At 38.2% G+C, this 24,531-nt stretch overlaps 3 protein-coding genes across 3 annotated transcripts in view; 1 reads left to right on the top strand and 2 right to left on the bottom strand.

The window, feature by feature from the left end:
- Window positions 1-1,712: 1,712 nt before the first annotated feature.
- On the bottom strand, window positions 1,713-14,487 carry fbp2 (fructose-1,6-bisphosphatase 2). Its single transcript, XM_020651368.3, has 7 exons — window positions 14,209-14,487; window positions 12,733-12,895; window positions 11,487-11,579; window positions 10,622-10,762; window positions 9,333-9,470; window positions 4,447-4,566; window positions 1,713-2,828 (listed from the first exon to the last, which is right to left on the bottom strand). Exons 1-7 carry the CDS (start codon window positions 14,379-14,381, stop codon window positions 2,643-2,645), a joined length of 1,014 nt encoding a protein of 337 aa, XP_020507024.1. The 5' UTR covers window positions 14,382-14,487; the 3' UTR covers window positions 1,713-2,642.
- A 1,328-nt stretch (window positions 14,488-15,815) lies between these two features.
- On the bottom strand, window positions 15,816-21,542 carry fbp1a (fructose-1,6-bisphosphatase 1a). Its single transcript, XM_020651363.3, has 7 exons — window positions 21,124-21,542; window positions 19,901-20,063; window positions 18,675-18,767; window positions 18,335-18,475; window positions 18,082-18,219; window positions 17,675-17,794; window positions 15,816-16,570 (listed from the first exon to the last, which is right to left on the bottom strand). Exons 1-7 carry the CDS (start codon window positions 21,525-21,527, stop codon window positions 16,379-16,381), a joined length of 1,251 nt encoding a protein of 416 aa, XP_020507019.2. The 5' UTR covers window positions 21,528-21,542; the 3' UTR covers window positions 15,816-16,378.
- Window positions 21,543-23,169: 1,627 nt separating this feature from the next.
- kank1a (KN motif and ankyrin repeat domains 1a) overlaps window positions 23,170-24,531 on the top strand; it is a 54,667-nt gene continuing 53,305 nt past the window's right edge. Inside the window, exon 1 of the mRNA XM_020651370.3 lies at window positions 23,170-23,376. The gene's annotated coding sequence lies outside the window, so the exon portion shown is untranslated. The remainder of the gene's footprint in view (window positions 23,377-24,531) is intronic.

Genomic DNA, 24,531 nt, shown 5'->3' with positions numbered 1-24,531 from the left:
CACATGGACAAAGCACTTGCAGGCGATCATTGATGAAGGGTCTTTTGAAGGGTGGTTTTGAAACCTGGTATTGACAACTTGAAGTTACATTTCCAGCTGTCTCTGCATAAAAAAAAAAAACAACTGATCACTAAACATTTCTGGACCTGCTCTACCATGGGAACAAATGTTGCTACTAAAAGTTACATTTCTGGCATTCAGATGATTTTCAGCTGTAATCCTACAGGCCGGTTTGAAATGTAGAGAAGGGTCATGTGGTCTTGAGAATAAACAGCTGTGCTCCCTGACGTCTGGTACAGGCATCTTATAGGATTATTCATTCATTAACAATAGCTTTGATTCATAAAGAAACTCTTTACTGTTGGTCACCTTAAATGAGACCTGTGGTCTAACATGCTAACCAGGGCCAGAAATAATGATTCACTTCACTTTTTAGCTTAATTCAAGATAAATCATTTTTTATTCTTGCAATGATGACATCTAAGGTGAAGTCCTCAGAAGACTTGTTTCATCAGACATTCATACTAGATTGCAAGAAATATTCAACAAGAAAATCCTGAAAGTCAGGGAAAGTCTTTTTGGAGTTGTCAATTTATCACTTAAAATAAAATGTTATGATGTTCTATCTTTGTTACAAACTTTTTCACTTCTCTATGTATTGATTAGATACTAAGTTTTCCGCTAAAAGAGGAAATTATAGGTGAATATAAAAATATATTTCAACAATAAAAAAAAGTAAATGTATTTATTAGTTCTTAACTTTTTGAATAGAAATGAGTTAGGAACAATAACAAGTAGTTTACACATAACATTCAAGGAGCAGTGTCCTCAAATGTTTTTAAATCTAAACTGAAAGTCATGGAAGCCGAGTCTATAGGATGTCCTCGCTTTTAGTGTGAACTGCTTGAACTACTGACTCCCGGTTTTGACTCATATATGGTTCTCTTTTAATGTGAAATGAAATGTTTTGGTAAATTGCACTTTGTCACCCTTTGTGTCTCTGTGTGTAACTTTATGTTTTTGCTGCTGACCATCTTGGCCAGGTCTCCCTTGGAAAAGAGGTCCTTAATCTAAATGGGAAACTGGTTAAATAAAGGTTAAATAATAAATACACTTTTTTTTAAAGGTTGATTTTTTTTGGCTTTTTATGCCTTTAATGTAGAGACAGGGCAGCTGGACACAGCCAGAAACGAGGGAGAGAGAGCAGGGAATGCTTCAGGTCGGATTCAAAGCCAGGTCACCAACCCCCACGCCACCGACGTACCAAATAGTTTACACTTTTGAAATATTTGTATGTATTTACATTATCACCATAATACTATCATGTTATTATTATGCATCGTTAACACTGGGCTAAAATTGTAATCACAAAGAGTGCTCTGAAAGGGTTATGACGCATGTGGCTACTTTGACCTCTTCTTCTTAAATGCAGGATTTCTTCAAGAGTTTATCTTTGTTTGTTTTTTGACTTAGTAATCGTTCTTAAGTCGATGTAAACAAGCCATGGTAGGTCAGATGGTTCCTGCTGACTGACCCAAATCACAGAAAGAAAAGTTGTTTTTAAAGTAAAGCTGGGAGGTTAAAGGAGTTTACTGAGTTCATGTTGATGTGCACATTGAACAGTAGAGCAGCTGGTTGAATGAAGGTTTGTCAAATGCTCTGGCTTTTTATAAACTGTTGACTGAATAATATGACAGATGAAACTCATTGAAGACTTTACTTTGAGGAGGTTCTACTCAGGGCACTGTTTTATTTTCATGACATAAATAAACAAAGGGAGGAAAGGAAGGACATGGAAGGGAGGAAAGCAGGAAGAAGAGTAAGAGGAATATAAAATGGAAATGAAATGACTCAAGAAAGGAAAGAGAGGAGAAAGAATATGAAATGACTCAAAGAAGAAGAAAAGTCTGGGAAAGAAGAGACAGTAAAGACATCAGGACTGACAAAAGAAGGGAAGTAGGAAACACAACAAAATGTGAATGAAAAAAAGAACAAAACAAGGAAATTATTTGACATAGAAGAAGGAAACAATGGGTGAAATTATCAAGGAGAAAAGGAAACAAACTAAGGTAACAGATACAGAAACAAGGAAACAATTAAAGAAACACAGAATGGATTTGTTGGAAGTTAATTTTGCTTTCTGCTGATCGTTTGGAAATTCTTAATGGACTCTTCTCAATTTCAAATGTGCAGCTTTAATTCAGTTTCTATGGCAGAGTTGGTATATTAAAATACGGGAGAACAAATTCATTTCATGGGTTAAACGACACTAAAATACATCATTTTAAGTCAAAGAGAAACTGGACATTCCTTTATAGCACACGTTGTGCAAACTGAGAAAAAAGTGTTGTAATTCAGGGAATTTAGACAAGTTGAGCTGCTTTAAAAGAAAAACCATATATTTATAATGTTGGACTGAACAAAACATATTCATTTCTTAGGAAAATGTTGGAGGACATGTCAAAAGAAGACGTGCAACGACAGGCTGTAGTGTACAGTGAGCAGTGTCGGGGTTTTCTTCAATTGATCTTCCTGATTGTCCTTTTCTTAAGTCCAAAAATAATCTCTTGACATGTCTTATTAATAAGCTTTTTTGACCTTTCAATATTGAAATACTTGGAGAGCACTTGTTTTACTCAAGCCTACTGGTACTTCTGGACAAAAGACAGGTACTCATTGACGTCATCATGGGATCCAGCCACGAAGGGCACCCGCTGGTGGATTGATTCAGGCTGAACGTCCAGTATCCTCTGGGTGCCGGTGGTGGAGAGGCCTCCTGCTTGCTCGATGAGGAAAGCGATGGGGTTACACTCGTACAGCAGCCGCAGCTTGGAGGGATAAATGCAAAAGGAAACACAAGAAGGAACACTTATTAAACAGCACGCTTATTTTAGACTTCATATTTTAGGGTAAAATGACTGATTTCTTCGGTAATCACTTCTTTCAACCAAAAAATTAACTTTCTTTATTTTGTAGCAGACAGTATATTATGTTATTTCATGATAAATACAAAAACAGCTTCAAATACGCATATTGCTGTCAGGTACATGTACATGAACTGACAGAAATCTGTGTTTAAACTGGATATTGTTTCGTATCAAATATATGACAGTGTGATGTGGCTCCAAAATACAGGTTAGAAAAAGTCATTTAGGTGCATAGAGAAATAGGAAAGTGTAAGTCTGAGACGGCTAAAGCATGTATGAAAAGAAGAAGAAAAAATAAAGGGACAGATTTATACAGGCAAGAAAAAGAGAACACAGTTAGGAAAAATAAAAAGAAACAAGAGAAAGAACAGAAAATGGAAACGTGAAAGAAATCTAATTATTTAGAAAATTTAAAAAGGAAGAAGGAAACTAAAGAAAGAAAGACATAAAAAAAAGGAAGAACAGGAGAATTCAAAGGAAGTTGAAATGGAAAGAAAGTTGAAAACAAAAGAAGAAAAAAACAGCAGGAAACAAAATAAGGAAAGACATCGGCAAAATAAACACGGACACACATCACTATCTGGAGAGTTGTTCTTCACCCACTACAAAGACAACGTTGAAAACGCGCGTAAGCTATTGTCAGCGATATAAATAATAACAGCTTGTTTCAGGATACATGGGTCACAAATTTGATCATCGTTGTTATGGAACATGTAAGAGGTTGTTGTTTATCTTTATAACCAGCCCTGAACTGTGTCTGAGCTTTATTTATCTCACCCCCAGAAAAAACAATCTCAGGTTTCACTAGCGCTGGATCCCAAGTACAGTGTGTCACTGAAGGTATGTGTGTCAATAAAATCCATCAGGCAACAAAAACAGGTGCCTTACACTGAAGTTGGACTTTGAGATTGTACTGTTTAGTGTAAATGTGTAATCAGGGAAGACAAAGGAAAATATGAAGATTGTTCCAGCTCTAACAGAGCCTATGAAAAAAAACTGCTGAGGCTCATTGTGTGACTTCTGACAGGTGACTCTGCTACAACTTGGCTCAGTAATAAATCAGGTAGGGTCCAATTTTTTCTTAATAAGCCAGATAAACTTATTCTGACATAACCTTCCTTTGGGGTCCACCTGAAGGAGAAGGAGTTCACTCCTCCATTGAGCAGGCCTTTGCAGTGCAGACACTTGATTTTAGCCTGTGTTTCTACCCACACAAAATAATCTTATCATTCTGCACATTAAGTAAACATTTTTGGAATCATGAAAATACTTTTAGATGATGCAACAAACCCCAGAAGAATAGTTTGCTCCAGCAAAAGTTCACATATGAGCTATGTGACTGAACCACGGAGAAGCTTATGTCATGCTGAGGATACAGATAAGGTTGTATATAATGTCCACAATCTACATTTTTTAAAGTTTTTAGAGTTTAATTAGGTCTTTTAGCTCAGAAAATGAACCTGTTAATGTCAATAAGAAACTGGTGAGGTGAAATGAGCTTCTTGAAATGATGGGTTACCTTTCCTTTGGGGCTCTTCTCATTGGCCGGATACATGAAGATACCTCCGTAGGTGATGGTGCGATGAATATCCGACACCATGGAGCCCACATACCGAGCTCCATATGGAGCGCTGCCGTCCTGCAGAGGACAAGAGTGCATTTTATTATAAGTACATGGAGTCAATACATTGTATCTTACTCTTAATGCATGGTTTTAACAAAAATAAATCTCTGTAAAATACCATTACAGGGGAAAAGTTTTACTTACATGACCTCATTTAAAGGTTGTATGGCCCAGATTACTTGGACATGTACACACAGTTAGTTTGTAAGTAAAATTCTTTACATATTTCCCACTTCAGGTTTGAACAATGTTTATTACTTTTTAACAGAGGACTATTTCCAATGAGGCTAAGTCCCTATCTTCATGTGTAATTTTCCAGTCACAGGATAATCAATTATTTAGAGGCCTTTGTTTAATATCTAAAATGCAGGTAGCTTAACAGGATCAGCTACTTTCTGTGTATCTCACTTAATAAATACACAAACTCTTAATGCAGATATTCACTTCAGAACATAAAACTGTAAAACTGTTTTGTGTTTTTAACACATACTCAAGGTCATGTTTTATTTACTTTGCCATATCAGCCTGTTCCTACAGAGTTCCACTCAGCTTGATTCAGTAGGTAAATCACACCTGATTATCTAACATGTGCTGGGTTTAAAAACCAACGAGGCATTTTTATGAACAAACATGGCTGCAGCTTATGCACAATGTTCTGAATCGTATATTAAATAACTATCAACACACTCAAAGGTAGTTTATGTTTTAAAAAAAATCATATCATACTCAGTGCATGTATATAACATTGTACTAGAAGCCATATGAATCAAATGTTTGGACTAGTATAGCAGGCTTCTGCTATGCTGCACATTTCATTTCTCTGATTGTATCCAGAGTCGTTTAGGCTTTAAGCTGTCAGATAATAAAACCTCTTTGAAGTAGTAAAAGGTTCCAGACAGTCTGGAGGAGTCATCATTATACTCGGATACTGAACCTTTTAAAAAGTACAACAGAGGTCTTATTTTACAATTTTGACTATTTCTCCCCAACAGGTCAACCACACTGACATCTTCTGAGGAAACTGTTTGATATAGCTCATGTTTAACCAAACAAGTGCTGAAAAAAAAAACATGTCTACACTACATGAAAGAGGGAAATATTACAGCCCCTCTACACTGCTCTGCTCTTATGCACTGCTCTGTATGTTCATACTAAAGCATCACTGAATCAAATTAAAAAATAATGTTCTCTCTTGCATTATTTAATTTTTCTATTTTTAATGATTAAAAATTAAAAAATGCTCCCTATTCTTTTGATATAGAGAAAACTTAATAACATACATGAATAGAACTGACAACTGTTTTTGAATAACTTTATGTTTGTGTTAAGAGAACTAATAAAACTACTGCGATGTGACAGAAATTGGTTTACATTCATACTGTAGACTTTGCTGCATTTTCTAAGCAAATCTGGAACTCAGAGTGGCCGTAAGCTATTTTAAGTTTAATTAGTTGTCCAATATATTAATAATACAGTTTAATTATAAAATAGTGGTACATAAACAACTTAGTCAGGCGGTTTTGAAAGTTGCAGCCACAGCAGATCTGTTTCCTTCAGAGATCATGGGCCGTTTCTGACCTGAAAAACTCATCAACAAACAACAGGGAGGTCAAAGTCCATCTGCTGCTGAAAGAAGCGATCACTGTGTTACGTCAAACATCAAAAACAGCCTGTTTCAAAAGTCCTGCATGGGTTTACAGGTGGACTTTAAGGGTACAACAAAATCATATTTTTTGCAAAGCAACAAGTGTTTGCTTTATTGTGTATAGAGCTGCTTCCGCCAAAACATTCCTGAAGTCAAACCTGATTGTAGTTTCCCTGAAGTGAGCTTCATGTTCAGACGGGCACAACGTGATGCAGAGTCATGTGCTTGCAGAGTCACAGCCCAGTCGTCATGAGGGAGCGATGAGTGTGTTTGTGTCTGTGTGTGTGTGTGTGTGTGTGTGTGTGTGTGTGTGTGTGTGTGTGTGTGTGTGTGTGTGTGTGTGTGTGTGTGTGTGTGTGTGTGTGTGTGTGTGTGTTTGCAGAGTATTTCCCAAAAACAGACCCACCCACACTACGCAACACTCTCATTTAAACACATTCAGCTGGTGGCGGTTCAGACAAAATGAAACTTCCTAAAATAAAAGAACAGAAAATGAAAAAGAAAGACGCTGTGGGAAATTTTAAAAGGGAGAAGTGTAAGAATTTTTTTTCTCAAAACGTATAAATATTCATGAGAATATAAATGTTCTGAAAGCACTGATCAGGTGGTGTTGACCTGCAAGTTTTCAAGGACTTAGCGCACAAATATTTTAGTTTGAGTCATAGACAACTATCTGGTGTCATTTGATCAGTTTAGGCTCAAAATAAATCATTAAAAGATTTCACTTTATCTGATATAAAATGAAATGATAGTCTCTATCTTGTGTTTTAGGAAAAAGTACTGAGAAGAAGAAGAAACACTTCTTTGTTGTTGGGCTTTTTTATGTCTTTATTTAGAGATATAGGGTGGATAGAGTCAGAAATCAGAGAGAGAGAGAGAGAGAGAGAGAGTGGGGAATGACATGCCCCCCCCCACCCCCACCCCCCCCAAGGACTGACAAACCACAGCAGTGGCTCAGAATGTGCAGATTTTACAATGACAGGAAACCTCCCTAAAGGGGCCCCATCTGACAGTACTCTATGTTGTTGATCTGCTAAGTAAACAACTTAAGCTTATATTATTCCTTTGAAAACTCATGTTGGTCACTTAAAGTTGCCATTGGTGTCAGATTATGTAAAACATAATGGCGATGAACGCTGGTTGGAGGGGCCCCCAGTAAATTGTGCTTAGGGCCCCAGCCCAGCAGACTCTAGAATCGCCGCTGATTATCACTTAGGTTTGAACAGGACAATAGATTTTACCTTTACACGAGATCTAAACTTCCCTGTCAGTCAGTAAAACAACATTTGTGATTCAGATCAGCCTTGTGACAAGTCTTTTTTTATCATTTCACAACACACCAGTGAAACTGAGTCACAGTGTGGTTACTGCTACAATGTGCTGGGTCATTATGGGTTCGTGAAGTGTATCATGATGATGATGAGCGTTCAGCTGGTTTAAGAAAAGTTTAGTACTAGATACACAGCAGGACAACATTTCAAATTTCATATAAATCATTTCTGTAGAATGAAATATTGCTTTTGCGTGGCGTGGAAGAATCTGAAACAATATTTAAGATGTTTAAACTTACACTATCACTTTGCATATCATTAAGGAAAGATGGCTCAGCTCAAAAGTTATGGAATTCATAACTTCACCGCATCCGCAAAAACCTAACTTAACCGACGAAAGATGCAATGGTTGGTTTAGCATAAAAGGCTATTCAAAGGGTTTTACAGAATTTGATAAGAAAAGAAACACATGGTATTATAAAAAGACTTATTTGGATATCAGAGAGTGCAGAAAAAAAGATGAAAAATAACCTCAAATAGAGGAAACGAGATACAAATAGTGAAAGCAAAGGCAAGCATAATATATGACAAACAGTCCATTACATTTAATGCAGGGGCATACAGAAGAGTCTGGATCTGAATGAAAGTGAGAGTTGCAGTATAAGTAAAGCTTTGGGAGAGGTTGTTTAACATGTTGGAAAACCAACATATACAAATATATAAATGTATATATTCTAGAAAAAAGTGGAGCTTGTGTTTCGGTCAGTTTGGTAAAAACAGTTTCAGTAACCAGGGCAGTAGTGAAAAGATCCAAAATGTTTCTTCAAATATTTTGATTCACTGCTCAAACAAGCCTTTGAGAGCCAAATCTAATATTAATATATTATATACCCTGCTCTAGGAACTACACTGTGCCAGACCCCCCCCGGCCTGTTCGATGGCCACGTCTGGCCCATGTATTTGAAACACAAGAACATCAGACAAAAAAAAGATGATGGGAATTATAAAAAAAAGAAGAAGACAATATTATCCAGACAATATTTCATGACAGTTTGGAAATTGATGGAACCTATGACAGATGAGATGGATACTGATGACCAAACAAACGTTGCGGTCATGTTGGATGAGTGTGCTGGAGAAGTGCTGAGTGTGCGCCAGTGTTTGTGCACTGATGACAAGCTGTAGTTTCCTGAGGAACACGATGTTTCCTGAAGTTAGTTGCCATCCTGAAGATCAGCTGACCGACCTGTCTCACTATCACGCCTGACTGACCCTTTATCACATGCTCCTCTTGCTGTGGTACTTGTTTGCATGATGTTTCTTCACTCCATTTTAAACTTATGTTTGTCACTTTAATGTTTCAGTGCACGTCTTATATTGACAATATATATGTGGTGTATCAATTTGTTTAAAAGATAAAGCAGATCCTCTTATTACAGAGTGTTAGAATATTGCTAAAACGACCGTGAAATACGGATAAGCAGTTTTCACTCATGCTGTCACTCTCTGTCTTTGAGATGCAGTAAACCTCAATTTAACCTGAGCGTTATTTAAAAGTCCAAATGTCAACTCACTGAGCCTGAGCAAATGCTTGCTCAGGGTTCACATAATGAGTTTGAGAGGCCTCTGGTGTTTAAAATGTGTGCTGAGGCCAGAAGAGTTCAGTATAGCTGTGTGTCAGCAGTTTGAGAGGCTACAAGACTCACTTCTATGACACAGCTCTGGTTCAAGGTTTCAGATTCAAAGCAACAAAGGAAAAGTGTCACTGATCAATTTCAAAAGACAAATTAAGGGGGGGATCATTCATACGTTTCTGTGCACTGCAGTGTCTCTATAGAAGTTATAATTCTGTGATATGTTCTTACCTCTGGGTACTTTTTATGTTTGAGGTATTCGTTGATGGAGGGGTGGAAGTACTTGGCGTAGCCCTCGTTCACACTGTAGATCTTCCCCTTTGGCTTTATTTTCACGTTCCTCTCAGTCAGAATGAACTCCCCAATGGCCTGAATATAATTTTTACAGGGTTAAAAACTACACCTGAGCCCTTCAAAAGACTGGGTTACACTTAGAAGTATATTCAAAAATGTAATTCACTGCAGTTGGATTTGTGTAAATGAATATTTGGTAGAAATAGATTCTTCAAAACACATTAAAAGGATTTAAAAAAAAAAAAGTTCACCTTTTGATTGCGATACTAAATCATCAACATGCATTGGAGATTTTCCTCAAAGAAGATATGTGGTTACTAAAGAAAATTAAATCATCAGAAAGACATGAAAAAGTCCATTAAAATGCAGTGTTTCATGGATACATTCTTGGAGGCCAATAATAATCATAACACAACATAATATTACATAGCAATAGAGGGTAATGTGTTATGGCATTATTGGAAAGACTTAGGAGTGCAGATGCAATATTATTCTTGTAAGGCCTGAAAATCTCTCGAAGCCCTTGAATATCATGAGTGAAAAGCAGCAGAGTAGGGTGGCAGATCTATTCTATTCTCGGGGTGCAAAACAACAACAAGCAGACTACCAACGGTAACATATAGTGAAGCTTTTGTCCTGCAATAACTAAAGCTGCTTTTCAAAAAACAAATTCCTGATGATCAGTTGTTTTCCTTGAAGATTTGTATTTATGTGTGGTATTGAACCTGTACACAGAACATGCTGTATGTAGTTCCCTGTGTTGGGACCCTAACTGCTTAAAATAAAAACAAGATGATAAAAATGTTGTGGAAAAAAAAGATGTGCTAATCATCCAAGACAAACGATACAAGCTGAAATGATTTTTTGTAAGGGATGATTTTCTTTCTCTGTTGCCTTAAGGGATCTTTATACAATGTGATTTGCTCTTACGTTGGATTTCATAAGCATTCCTGAAAGGATAATTGAGGTTATGCAACCTTTTTCACCAAATAAAAAAGGACTTATGTGTATTCACAGTCCTCTTCATCCCTGATTTAATTGTGGAGAGGAGCAGCATTAAGGAATGATTGACATGAGAATAATGTGTGTTTTCTTAAATAAAAGGTTATAGGGCAATAAAAGCATAAAAACACAGAGGGAGAGACAATAAAGTTGAGTAGGGGAGGATGCGGAAAGAAGATTGCTGCAGAGTTTACATTAAAAGGCAGTGACTATGAGATACTCACAGGGTCCAGCATAAAGAAGTTGAGGCCAGCACCTGTGCTGAGGGCGACCAGTGTGGCACTGCCGTACAGGGCGTATCCCGCACACACCATGTTGTTTCCAGGCTGCAGGGCATCTTCCTCTGTGGGCTCCCCATCTGTAACCTGAACCACATGACAAAAAGTGGTGACAATTTACAGATACCAAAAACTAAAAAAAAGTTTGTTAAAGGACTAAATGCAGCCATTTACAGCCAAAAGTTTTCAATCAACTATAAAAGAGAGGGAGCCCACTGTGCAGTACCCTGATGCTGAGAATTTAGTTGAAGTTATCAAGACAAAGTTATGTATTTGAAGTGTGAAAAACAAGCATAATTCATAGTGAGTTCTTGTGCACCCAGCTGTGAACAAGTGTGTGTGCTGTGCGTTTTTATTTGTAGCTTATGAGATGTTTTACGTGTTTGTCAACTATGACTAAACAACATTTCCTGCATTGGTTCTCTACTGCTTGTAAAGCCAGTAAAACAGGCTGTAACCCTGGAAAGTATTTGATAACATGATCTGCACGCAGACACCCAGATTAGCTGGACTGCAATGCCCCCTTGTGTCTGCAGAGTGTCAGTGCACTTTCAAGGTAAAAAAATGACTGATTAAAAGAACATCTTCAAATAAAACCATAAAATTAAAGAATTTTGCTGTTTTACAATACATGAATGACTCTCAGTTATGTATTTAAGAAAAACACACTATAGAAAAAATGTTTTCCTCTATTTTAATCAGACTTTTTTTTTTTTTTTTAACCTTACATTGTAATATCAACACATTCTCAGCAGAATAATCATAACAATGTTGTCAGAGTGTTTTGTGTATCTAGCTGCATCAGTCTCACCCGTTTGTAGATGGCAAATATGGTGCCGATTGAAGCCAAGCAGTCGATGTTACTGGAACCATCCAGAGGGTCAAAGCAGACCACGTACTTTCCCTGTGTGGGAAAAAAAAAAATCAGGCTTAGATGTTGTTTAAAGTTAAGTTAAGTTTTGCTCTAATAAGTACCCTCACAAAAATACTGATAATACAAATGTATTAAAGCATGCTCTGTTTCTATCGGTAAGAGACCTTCATCAGTTTAAGACCTTTATTTTCCCAAAATGTATTTCTTCCCCCTTTTTTAAAATAATAAATAGCAATCACTGTCTCAAACCTTTACATTGAAATGAGTTTACTGAAATGAATTCAGTAAACGTCTTCGTATTCAGTTCTTAATTATTTATGGGTCGTCTAGTTCGATGGGAATTCCAGGGACAATGCAATATTCATTCAGCAGCTAAAAGAGGACAATGTGGTCACATGTCAGGGCAGGACTCGGGGAAAAATGAGATGTAGCACCCTTTAGAGTGCCCCTCCGGTGGAGAAGTGTTGATCCTGTGGATATTATGCAATGTAGATTACTCATTTTTGATATTTCACTGGAGAAAACATTATAGAGTGCATAATAAGTTTAAGTCATTTACTTTCCCCCTGCCCCTCAGACACTGTTTAGAGTAGTTATCTGAAAATATTCTTTCTTATGAAATAGTTATCTTGATGTTAAGATATACTACAACGAAAGCTCTGGTGGTGTAAAAGTCAAACAATTAACTTTTCACCAAGTAAAATGTTTTGGATACATAAAGAAAAAAGGACTCCAGATATAATGCAGTAATGCGACCAAACAGCAGATCTTAAGGAAGTTTCCGGAAAACTGCAGCTTAATAAATCATTGTTCAATGTAGCTAATGAGAAATGGAAATGTATATGATGAAATGTTTTGATGAAGGTATGGACACACTGTTTGCCTCTCAGATTCAGTAACTTCCTCAAACATTTTCTTCATCACATAAACTCACACTTTGGCAGCACCAAATGGAAGTAGCAATAGACCTTAAATCATGGCTTAGTGAGCTTGAACATCATTTTAGGTGTTGAAAACTCTTTTTGACTGACTCATTCTCCTTAGTCTGATTAATTAACATCTGTGTGCTAATAATATGTCATCAACTTTTGAATAATGGATCTATCCTTAACACCTCCCTGTCTTAAAAAACCTGGCCTCCTTCTCCATGCAGTGAGACAGAGGACTGTCGTTCACCTCTCACCCTCTTATCTTTGGGCGTGACGATGATCTCCTTGTTCTCTTCAGACACCATGCAGCAGGTACCGTAAGAGGCCTGCAGCATGTTGATGACCAGGAGGTTAGACAGCACGTCCAGCTTCTTCACATCATCTCCCGTCACGTTCACTGAGCCCGCCATACCCTGTCTGTGTGGAACAGCCAATCAGCAGCCAGGATTTAGCCTCACGTATATAAATAGCCTACTTCATTAAGAGACAACTTGTTAGCATGCATCTTTTGAAAAAGAAGAGATTGTTCTGCTCTTAGAAGGTGCAAGAGGGTGCTAAGAAAAAGTGTGATGAAGACAACAATGTGATCATTCATTACCTTTGGACCAGGAGCCATGAGCATTTTATCAAGTATCTTAAAATAGTTTAAAATAATGTTGATGTGTTTTTGGTTACATAACCTTAATGTGATTGAAATTCACTGATTCATGACTCATTCTGCGGGGCTTGGCTCAGTTTCTCCTTCGAGGCCCCTCTGTTTGCATTTGTAGGCTTTAAGTTCACATTAAAAACAAGGATTAATAATACTGGTGCTAACGTAACCTGGGAGTATATCAAGCAATCAAAATGCTCATACATTTAACATCTACAGCCCTAGAAATACAAGCAAACACACTAATGCTGAACATCTGATACAACAGTGAAACTCTCATGAGTACTTTTTGGTTGTATTCTTTACGTTTGTTTTGCTTGTACTACTTACATACAAGTTTAAAATAAGGCTTTTGCCTTATACTGGAGTGTTTTGAAATTGTGGTAATAATAATTTTACTGAAGTGAATAGTCTGAATACTTTCCCCACCATGGCTTCTTTCAGGTATTACCTCGCTTATCGAGAAAAAAAAAACTCGCCATTGTGTCACTTTTCAACAAACTAAAATATTGCACAACCTCTTTTCTGTTGTATGTTATCCCCTGCTTCACAAAACTCAGAAAAGACACGGCGCAGTCTTTTATCGCGCCAAGATTAGAGAAATGCAAATAAATCAGACACAGCTGCATGACCGCTTGACTGCACATTACAATCAATCATGTTGACACAGCTTAGCACAACTTGTTCCTCACTTCACTTTTCTATTGTTGGATCAATTGAATTCATAAAAAAAAACCTAAAAATCCTTCATTTGCAGAACTAACTCAAATCTTTTTGAACTTTTGGCATTAAAACCCATCTACTGTGGGAAAGAATCATGTTACAACAACCACCCTGAGCAACAATTTAAGGACCGCTGTCCTGCAGCTGACCTTGACCTTTGACATTTCCAGAGAGGTATGCAGGCAGCACAAGTTTAACAGAGTTCAGTAAAGAATCATTATTATATTAAATAGGAGATAACATTTGCACATTAGCCTTTGTTTAACATCACTGCAACTGCACACGGTCATTATACACTTCTGAGTTATGTGTTGGCGCAGTGACAGTATACATATAAATGTGCATCAGTACTTACAAGTGGGCCAGGCCTGCCTTACGCACAGCAGAGGAGATGGCTTTGATTGCAGTCAGAATAGCATTGATGAGCTGGGTCAGTTCACCGGTCGCCCCCTTGGCCTGGCGACCGGTCTCGATGACGAACCGGGTCAGGGTCCATACGTCCGTGTCAAACGCCGACTGGTCCGACATGCTGGGTACTGGTTCTTCTGTCCCGGAGAGGTGGAGGGCGGACAGCAAGTGAGAGACCTCATTACCAGCCAAGTCCTTTTCATACCCAGGGCCATGACGGCAAGCCAGAGGATCTATTTGTGTGTGCAGCTGAGTGGAAGAGTGTGTGTGTGTGTGTGTGTGTGTGTGTGTGTGTGTGTGTGTGTGTGTGTGTGTGTGTGTGTGTGTGTGTGTGTGTGTGTGTATTTGGAGGTGGGCGAGGGGGTGTCAGGTGTCGGCTATAGAGAAAGACTAGCACAGTTTAGTCCTGCACAAGACAAGAGCTGTTAATCATGAGGTTGAAAAGTTTGCAACATTGTGTGAGATGCAACTCAAAACTTGGGCAATATAAGTCCTCTTAGGTAAACTGTCAGTACTTTAACCACATCTTTTTGTACATGAACATGAAAACAATGAATTTAATGAATTTAATACTAAATGTAACATGAAAAGAAAAGACGGGGTTGCTAGGTAGGGTGACAACGGCAGCTCAACTTTAAATGTCATAAGGGCTGTGTGAGTTTCATGTGACCTTTATGTTAAAGGTCAACTCCTCTGGATGAAGTATCTCTCTGCTTTTGTAAACAGGAAATCTTCCAGCTGTTTAATTTCTTCATTGCTATGAATTTATTTGAAGTCTTCAGTTCAAATTCTGTTCTCATTATCTAAATTGCTTAGTGCATATAATATAGTTTATCTTACGCACAGCTGGTGGGTTTAAACCTTGTTTTCTGTTTATACAAATCATGAAAACAATACAGAGGAACTTGCAACTTTACACACTCATATCCACAAGAGATCTCTTTTCTCATTTTCACCATCTGTACAAGTTAGCATATCAAACGGGCAACAAATTGCAACCTTGGCTTGTACATACCATATGTCAGATTCTATATGTGTAATATAGTGTGAAATCTGATACAACATCAATCAAATAATATATTTTTATCCGGACTTATGGAAATATTTATATGTTCAAACACTGGGGACTGCCTGGGGCTCAGAAATCAACCCTACATTGCTCTATTTTACTGTACAGATGTGCAAATATGGCATCTGCCTGAGCTCTTTAATTTGTTTTACATGTAAGTGTTGAACACCTTTTTGGGGGGGGGGGGGGGGGGGGGGGGGGGGCTACAAAATGCCATGGTTCTATGAGTCGAATAGCTGAAGATTTTGAACCCTAAAAATGGCTTCCTAACTTATTATATTATATATTTATATATATTTATTATTATAATATTATATTTTCTTAGGGTTTTGACATGAGTGTTTGAAGTTTGAAGAACTTTAATCTGAGCAGACATGATTGTGTTAAGACTGCATGTTGATGCAACTTGCAAAATATCGAAGACTCGCTTCCCAATGAACAAACTCTTCAAACTGGTAAAACTTTTAAATAAGACACATTTCAAATGATGAAAAACACTTTTTCATTTATTGAGACTTTATTTCAAACAGGCGTCGTTCACAGTGTAAAAGGCCACAGGTTTGATTGCATAGAGGTTGTGTATTTGGTCCTTCAAAGGTAAATAACATGTTTATTCTAGTTAAGGCACAGGTGGAGGTAAACAGAGCAGGAAAGGACTTCAGGTTTTCTTTATTCAAGTACATTTGTTTGTGGTAATTTGGGACATATTTGGTCTTTTTTGAGGAATGTGTGCATGTTTGTGTGTAACTGAGCTTGTAAGTCACAGTTCTCAGGTGACCATTGCACCAACTTCTTTCTACTATCATTCAGCTTTCTACAAACAGATCAATGCTGGTGTGGCTACAAAACCTTGTAACTCCAAATTTGGTTTCATCAATGATGTAATGCTGCTATTTCTGATCTTAAGGCACAGTTTAAAACTCCACACCACATTATGAAAAATGGATTGATGACAACTTCCTTATTTCTGGTAAGACTGTCACTTTGGAGGTACAAGGTTTTTTTTTTTTTTAATTTAAGGCTGGCTTGAGAGCAACTTGCCGTTGTCTCACTTCTTTGCATGTTTCTGGCAGATGGCGATGTACTCCAACACGTCTTCAGAGGAGCCCATAGCCACAGGCACCCGCTGATGGATGCTCTCAGGCTGGATGTCCAGGATGGTCTGAAGGCCTGTGGAGGCCATGCCGCCCGCCTGCTCTATGATGTAGGCCATGGGGTTGCCTTCGTATAGCAGCCGCAGCTTTAAGGAAGAGGCAGAGTTCAGTTTGGATTGTGTAAATATGCCTATACTTATAACCACAGCCTTAGGTCAACAAACACTACATAATAAAATGTATGTAAAATAATGTTCTGTCACAAAACAATAGGCAAGTGAGGATATTAAGGGAATGGTTTTCATTCTTGCTGTATTGTTCTTCCAGTTTATTTTGGAGAGTTCCCTTTATAGAGTGCTTCCAGTGTAAAAGATGCTCGACAAAATCCCAATGAGCTTTCTGCACTCACTGTAGACGAAAGAAGGGGATAGTTTTCAAAGCTTGAAGCGTTTGTGTATTATGAAAGCACACAGGTTGTCATTTCTCTAACTTCTCATAGGCATTACAAATCGTTCCTTTCTACCTTTTTCAACATCATGTTTGGCTCACTCTCGTAATAGTGGATGAGTGCGGGAAGTGAAGAAACACCATTGTGACACTTTCTTCAGTATGGTCTCATCGTAAAACCATTGAACCAACTATTTTATGTTTATTTGTTTTATGGATTTTTATTTTTTATTTTTTAACTTTTATCCTTTATTTGGTAGGACAGTGAATCGAGAAGGAAACAGAGGAGAGTGGGGAAGGCATGAGGGGAAAAGAGCAGCAGGTTGGGATGGAACCTTGGTTTGCCCACCTGGGGTGAGTCCTAACCACTAGACCATCTGTGTCACTACAAAGCAATTCAATCTATAGACCAAAGCAAACAATAAAAGAAATACAGAGGAAACTATTTATATTTTGATTGAGGATTTATAGAGTTGGATTGTATAAACATTTCCAAATCTGTCTCCACCTTCCTAAATGTGAATATCTTTTGCTTTTTTTTACGCTTTAATGAGAGTAAATGGAATATACCTTTGGGATGATGATGACAAAAGACATAAGGAGAAGTCTTCAGGAAACACTTTTCAACATTTACCATTCATTTAAAGACCAAATAACTCAAGCTTAATAACTGGGAAAATAATAAAGAAAATGAATCAACACAAAAATAAAAAATGAGTTCCAGCCCTAGACGGGATGTTATAATAGAATAATCAATGATCCAAGGTCCTGCTTCAAATGTTTAATTCTCAGTGGTTCCTTACCTTTCCATTGGGGCTCTTCACATTTCCAGGGTATAAAAAGATGCCTCCATACATCAGCGTTCTGTGGACATCTGCCACCATAGAACCAATGTATCGGGCACCAAAGGGTTCGGTGCCATCCTACAGTCATTTAAAATGGTGCATTAGTAGTACACTACATAAACCTGTACTGGACAAGAGTCTCCATTTGAAAACACACAATCATTTCATTTAATACTACAGATCAAAATCCTGGCAAACACAAGCATATTAACATTTTATTGTGGTTTAACTAACATAAACTGTTCCTTGGACAGCAAGAGGACCTGGATATTTGCTGAAAACAAGCCATTTAATGTTTTTTTAAGTATTAGATGTTAATATTTAAAATGAAGCCCAGCTCACACATGCCCTGATATGAATGTTACCTGAGGGAACTTCTTCTTCTGCACGTATTCTGTGTCAGCGGGTTCAAAGTACTTTGCATAACCTTCATTCAAGCTGTAAATCTTTCCCCGCTTCTTGATCTTTACATCCCGATCGACCAGGATGAATTCACCAATTGCCTGATGAGGAAAAAGCAGAAATGTTACAAATTACCTCAAAACCAATGCGTTTTGTACATAATTAAGTTGCAAGTTTTTTCATGTGATATGCTGACATTATGCAGAAATGACTCACTGGGTCGAGCATAAAGCCGTTGACTCCATTGCCAGTTGAGATCACCATCATGGTTGCGCTGCCATACAGCGCATAACCTGCTGCAACAAGGTTCCTGCCAGGCTGCAGGGCGTCCTTCTCACAGGGCTCATCATCACTGATCTGAAGAGAAACAGTAAAAATGAACTGTGTTAATCCTTGTCAACTTAATTTCAGCTCTTTGTAGATTACTTAAGCATCCATACCAACAGAAGACAGAGACGGAATACGAGTAGCTACAGACATCAAGTTACGAGGTCGACACAGAGATCAGCTTTAAGTTTGTGGATGGAGGACAAAGAATTCAACCCATGTTTTTCACCTTTTTGTAAACGGAAAAGATAGTACCGATGGAGACGAGACAGTCGATATTGGATGAGCCGTCCAGAGGATCAAAGCACACGATGTATTTACCCTGGAGGAAGAAAGAAGAGCGACTGAAATAACTGCTAATGCTGTACCCTGTTGTTAATCGTGCCCTGTGGAGTTTTCTCGTAAATAAACAAAGTCATGTTTACCAGCACTACTCGCCAAATTGCATTGTTGAATGTATTTCCTTCAGCATGTGACAAGTGTTAAGCTGATCTTTATTATTTACACTGTAGTCTGATTTTAGCAGCCTGCTTCTTCCCAGCATTTTCATGAAATTGTTTCGTATTTTTTTGTGCAATGCCACCTGCTTACTGAAATAGTAATCCTTCTTTTAATACTGATGATAATAATAATAATAACGTTAATTACATAACACCTTTACAAACAGATGATAACAAAGTGCTTTGACAGGCAAAGCAAAGACATGTGCTCAGGACAATAACACAATAAAAATCAAAAGTCAGGCCAAACAAAAAGAAGTCTTCAAACATAATACATGTACAATACAAGGAATAAAAAAGATACAACAAGCAGGTCTCAAAGGGGAAGACAAAAAGGAGTGTATAATAAATATAAAAAAAGCAACAGAGGACAGAAGAGAAAAACATCAGAAGAAGGATTAGGAATGGATAAAAAGATTAAGAGCAATTACATGAATAAAAGAAGGATTAATTAAAAGGTTAAAACAGTAGAAGGATTAAGAATGGATAAGAAAGATTAAGAGCAATGAAATGAATAAGGGAAGCGATAGATTAATAAAGGCATTTGAAAAGGTGATTTCACCATGTGTAGTGTGTAGGAATCATTGACTCTAACTAACAAGTGACCGGCATATATATAAAATGCTTAGTTTTGCTGAAGGACTACAAGTCAACAGGGAACCTTTAATTCAACATACTAATTAAAAAATGTGTTTCATCACACTGGTGGAAGGGATTACGCTAAAAGTAATTTCATTCACTTATTTTGAAACCTGCTGTGTTTTTTTCTATTTCCACTAAACCAGTTTAACAAGAAGGGATCCCATGAGGAAATGATCTCGTTTTCAATTTACATTAACCCAGGAGAAACTGGAGGATCCTGTTTCAGTGAGCCAACGGGTCATCACAGAGATGCATCACTCACACAGTTTCATTTTTTGACATGGAAATCAAGGACTGTTCTCTTCCCACTCACCCTCTTTTCTGGTTCTATAATGATCGCTTTCTCGTTCTCCTCAGACACCAGCACACAGGAGGTAAAAGATGACTTCAACATGTTGATGATCAGATCATTGGAGAGGATGTCCAGCTTCTTCACCTGGTCCCCTGTCACATTGGTGCTGCCAGCAATACCATAACTGACGAGACACAAAAGATGAGAACAACAACAATTGGAATCAGGGTTAAAACTGCAACCAAAAGAGGAATTTAACTGATAAAAATGTTATTTTTCACAAGTGTTTTATATCGTTGAATACTTGGCTATTTTTTCCAATAATTTCTAATTAATCTTCACAAATTGTAGACACTATTTTGTTGGTCTGTACTAAGATAAGTGTGATTTGATTTTGAATGAAATCATAATCACTTGAGTCACAGTTTAGATTGCAAAAAACAAAAAACAAAAAACAAAAAAAGTGCAACTGATGCATGACACTGCAGTTTCACACAGCAGACAGCTTGATTCAGCAAAGCACTGCATCACTAAAGTGAATTAACGTCTGCTCATGAAGGCCACATGGGTTTTCACACTTGCAGAAAACTAAATAAGAGCTCCTAAATGAACCTATGAACCCGGGCATTCTAATGGAATTAGTTTCACAAGTGGTGCAAACTAAAATCTCAAGTTGCCTCTTCCATCACTCACTGGCTCCACCTCCGATTGTTCCTTGTATCTGTTTTTTTTTGTTATTGCATGGTAGTTAGACTATCTTATAAAGCTAACGATTTTATTTTGCTGCCTTTGTAAAGCACTTTGTGCAGTGGACTTTTTATAATCAAAATTGACACCCATAGAGATTGAACACACCAAAGAATTGACAGAAATAGCACAAACGGAGATGAATACAATAAAAGAGGATCAGAAAGGAAGAGGAAATAAAAATTGTAGAAGAGCAAAAATGTTTGGAAATCACGAGATCGTATACATAATGTAAGGAAAAGATGTAACAGAAAAATACAAATAACCTACAATATATGTCTTTTAGATAAATATTAAAAAAAAGAGTAAATGATATGAATGTGGGCGTGGTGTTTTCAGGTATGCACTTCTTGATTGGTGCGCAAGGAACTATTCTCCTGCTCAGTCTGTGCCAACGTGGATGAATAGAACTTAAGCATCAGTTACCTCGCGGAAATAAAACTGAAACGGGGTCCAGTTTAGCTTGTTCAGTTATTTTTTCTGCACAGTTTACTCACAGGTGGGCGATCCCAGCTTTACGCACAGCGCACGAGATGGCTTTCACCGCCGTGCACAGCGAGCTCAGCAGCGTTGTCAGCTCTCCGGTGCCTTTCGCCTTCCTGCCCTCCTCCATAACGAACCGGGTCATGGTGACCACGTTGGTGTCGAAGGCTCCTCGTTCGGACATGGTGGCGGATAGTCCCTGCAGCTTGAGAGTAGAAGTTTGGAGGAAACGCTGCAGGACTTTAAATGCTCTGCGACGCGGAACTTGGCGGAAGGAGTGTTGACACAAGCGCCAATCCACAGCAGCAAGAGAGGTGTGGCTCCGCTGGAAACACGACCCGCTCTGTACAAACTGACTGTGATGAAATGATGAGTGTACCAACACCGGGATATGGACAGAATAATAGACTCCGTGCATGCCCGGGTGAAAACTGGGGTTGCGCAAAACCGGTCGTGTACTTTTCAACAGGTAGAAAACAATGGAGCTGTTTCAAAATCTGTCCTTCTGATAGTGTGCATGGTGTGCATACACACTATTTCTATGCTTGAATAGATAACTTATCTTATTTCCATTCTATCTATCTATCTATCTATCTATCTATCTATCTATCTATCTATCTATCTATCTATGTATCTATCCATCTATCTATCTATCCATCCATCCATCCATCCATTCTTACTGTCTTTCTTCATTTACAAATCAATGAAATAGCCTATTACATGTTCATTTTAAACCTTTGGGGAGGGCCTTTCCCTTGTTTTAAAATACCATGATTTCCATGGCATATTAAACAAACGAAAACATGAACTCACTTGAGGCCATGTAGTAAAAATATCTGTCTATGAGGGTGATCTTTCTATTCATAGGCTACTCAGACATGTGCAACAATCAAACACATAGCTTTTTGTGCCTCACTGCACGTGGAGACTTAAAATTGGTTAAAAAGTAGGCCCACTGTTGAAGTAAAAAAAACTTCCATAGCTATAGCCTCATGTTGGTTTAGGCTTAGCCCATAGAAGTAAGTTTATGTAAAGGCTATAGGTTAAAAAATAACTATAACTATAACTATATATATATAACTGTAATAAAGCTATAGGTTAAAAAATAACTATAACTATAACTATATATATATAACTGTAATAAAGCTATAGGTTAATAAATAACCTTATTACAATGTAACATGTAGACAGGGGCTAGCCTATATCTCACTGTCCACCAAGTAAAAACTAAATCAGAAAAGACTCTTAAGTTATTAAAGACAAATAATGGGAAAACGTGTCATATTTGCTGCTAAAATGTCTAGCCAAGGGCCTCATAAAATGGAAATACTTCAGTGATTAAAGTGGAAATAGGTTACCCATAATTGGTCAAAAGAGCAGCTGGCTCCATAAAGCATCTTCTTACTTTCTTTCCAATGTTGCATCGGCTCATGCTGAAAACAAATAGGCCACAAACTTCTCTTAGGCCTACTTGCTGCACTTTTTTTTTCTTTTTTTTTTTTTACTAAGGTGATAAACGTCTTCAACCTTAAATCTCCAAGTTTTTCTAACCTGCGTGGCAACAAGACGCCACAAGATGGCGATCTTGGCCACCTCGTCTGGGACCAACTGGGACAGTCTCTCTCGCACTGTCCCAAACACTGTCGAAGAGTGTTTTGATGGCCACGAATTACATTTCAACTCCCTTAATACACACTTCAGGCCTAATCTAAATCGACCCGTGTGTGTGAAGTTTTAATGGGCTTCTGTCGGACTAGATGCTGATCAGTGGAGACACTTTTCATATTATCAATGCGCCAATTTTCTTTTTAGAGACATTGAACATTTTAAGCATTAGGCTAAATTCTTTGATCGGTGAGTCGTTTTAACTGAGTCTAATGAATAATTATTATCATTACAGACTCTAGCCTCCCAAACCGCACAAAAGTAAGGCCGACCTTTCAGCAGGTAAGCGAGCTACACCTGCCTGACCTGACCTTCATATTAGCAACGAGGGCTCGACTGAGCACCGACTGCGCATGACCGCGGGTTAACAACTTGCTGCTGAGGCGGAGAAGTACAAAGAGGCTGCTGGAGCTTGCAGACGGGACGTGCCGTGTGCGACCGGAGGCTAAAAGTAGAGTTTTGGGCGTAGATTTACTACCTCATCCGGACGATTTTCCTGTCGACAATTTCACTTCAAGGACAAACCATTTGATATTCAAACGAGGAAAACAAGTTGCATTCAAGTGCAAAAAAAAAAGAGCTTGGGACACACTTGGCATCGGGTGAGTTGAAAACACTTTGCACTCGCTTGGAGCTTTCTGTGATAAATGTAAAGGAGCAGGCTGCGTTAGTTTGTTCGCACTCGGTAGTGGTTTAGTCGTTGAAGATGTGTTTCCCCCCCTCGCGTTAACATGTACGAGACTATGATTAGACTGCACGAGCCTTTGAGGAACATGCATCTTTGGGGTCAGGTGGTGCTGCAGACACGCAGACCAGACAATCCCATGAAGCGCTGCTGGTTAAGCAGGATTATGTTTAAAGTCATATGGCGTTTGTTTTCGCCTGCCTTCCTTAAATCGTTGCTGCGTTTCCCCCCTCCTCCTCCGGACTAATAAAGCTTGTTCGCGCCGGACAGGTGTCATGGAAGTGAAGTGCCTCACATGGTTCAGTGGCAGCCCATGGCTTGAACTTTGAGCTTTAAGTGCAGGGACATGGCGAGGTAAAAGTCTATTGATTCATTAAGATTTAACTTGTGTCCTCATGAGGCGACATGCTATTTCTAAGATTTTGCTTTGGAAACACTGACCCATCTCTATAGTGTTCTCTTAATCCCTCACCACTATATGACCCTTGTTGACTCATTTTGACTCAACAGCTTAAATCAGTTACCACCACAGTCCAAAACATCTTAGTAGCCTATAACATCTAAACACAAAACAAATGTGTTTTCTTTGTCAATGCCCGTTTCCATTGCCTCTTCTTAAAGATACAGAACAGTGCAGAAGGCTACTTGTAGCTTGCGGTGGGACGCTGAAGCAGTCAAGAAACAGAATAAAGGGGATATAAACCTGGATGGTGGTCTTCTATTGTATTTGGTTCAGAGGGGATCAAATAGAGGGCTCTTCATCTCCTGCTGCACTCAGAGGCTTTTCCACGAGCTTTGTAACTGAGGTTATTGAAATTCTTTGGCTTCCAGTGTGGCACTTTTTGGCATATCCCTGAATCCATTTTTCTACACCTGAGTATAATAGGAATAGAGATTACAAGCAGCACTTTCATCAAGGAGACCTACCAAAGCATTCCTTCAGACTTAAAAGGACCAACCTGGGGATCTTTGTTCTGTCACCTTGGGAAAAGAACACATTTTTTTAAAGATGAATTTTATTTAGCCAGAAACCATTTCAGTCATATTGACACTGTGGTAATCTCGCCATCAC

The sequence above is a fragment of the Labrus bergylta genome, chromosome 2 (genome assembly GCF_963930695.1).
Source record: "Labrus bergylta chromosome 2, fLabBer1.1, whole genome shotgun sequence".
Taxonomy (NCBI): domain Eukaryota; kingdom Metazoa; phylum Chordata; class Actinopteri; order Labriformes; family Labridae; genus Labrus; species Labrus bergylta.
The sequence above is the reverse complement of the archived record's forward strand: the minus strand, read 5'-3'. Positions and strand labels throughout refer to the sequence as shown.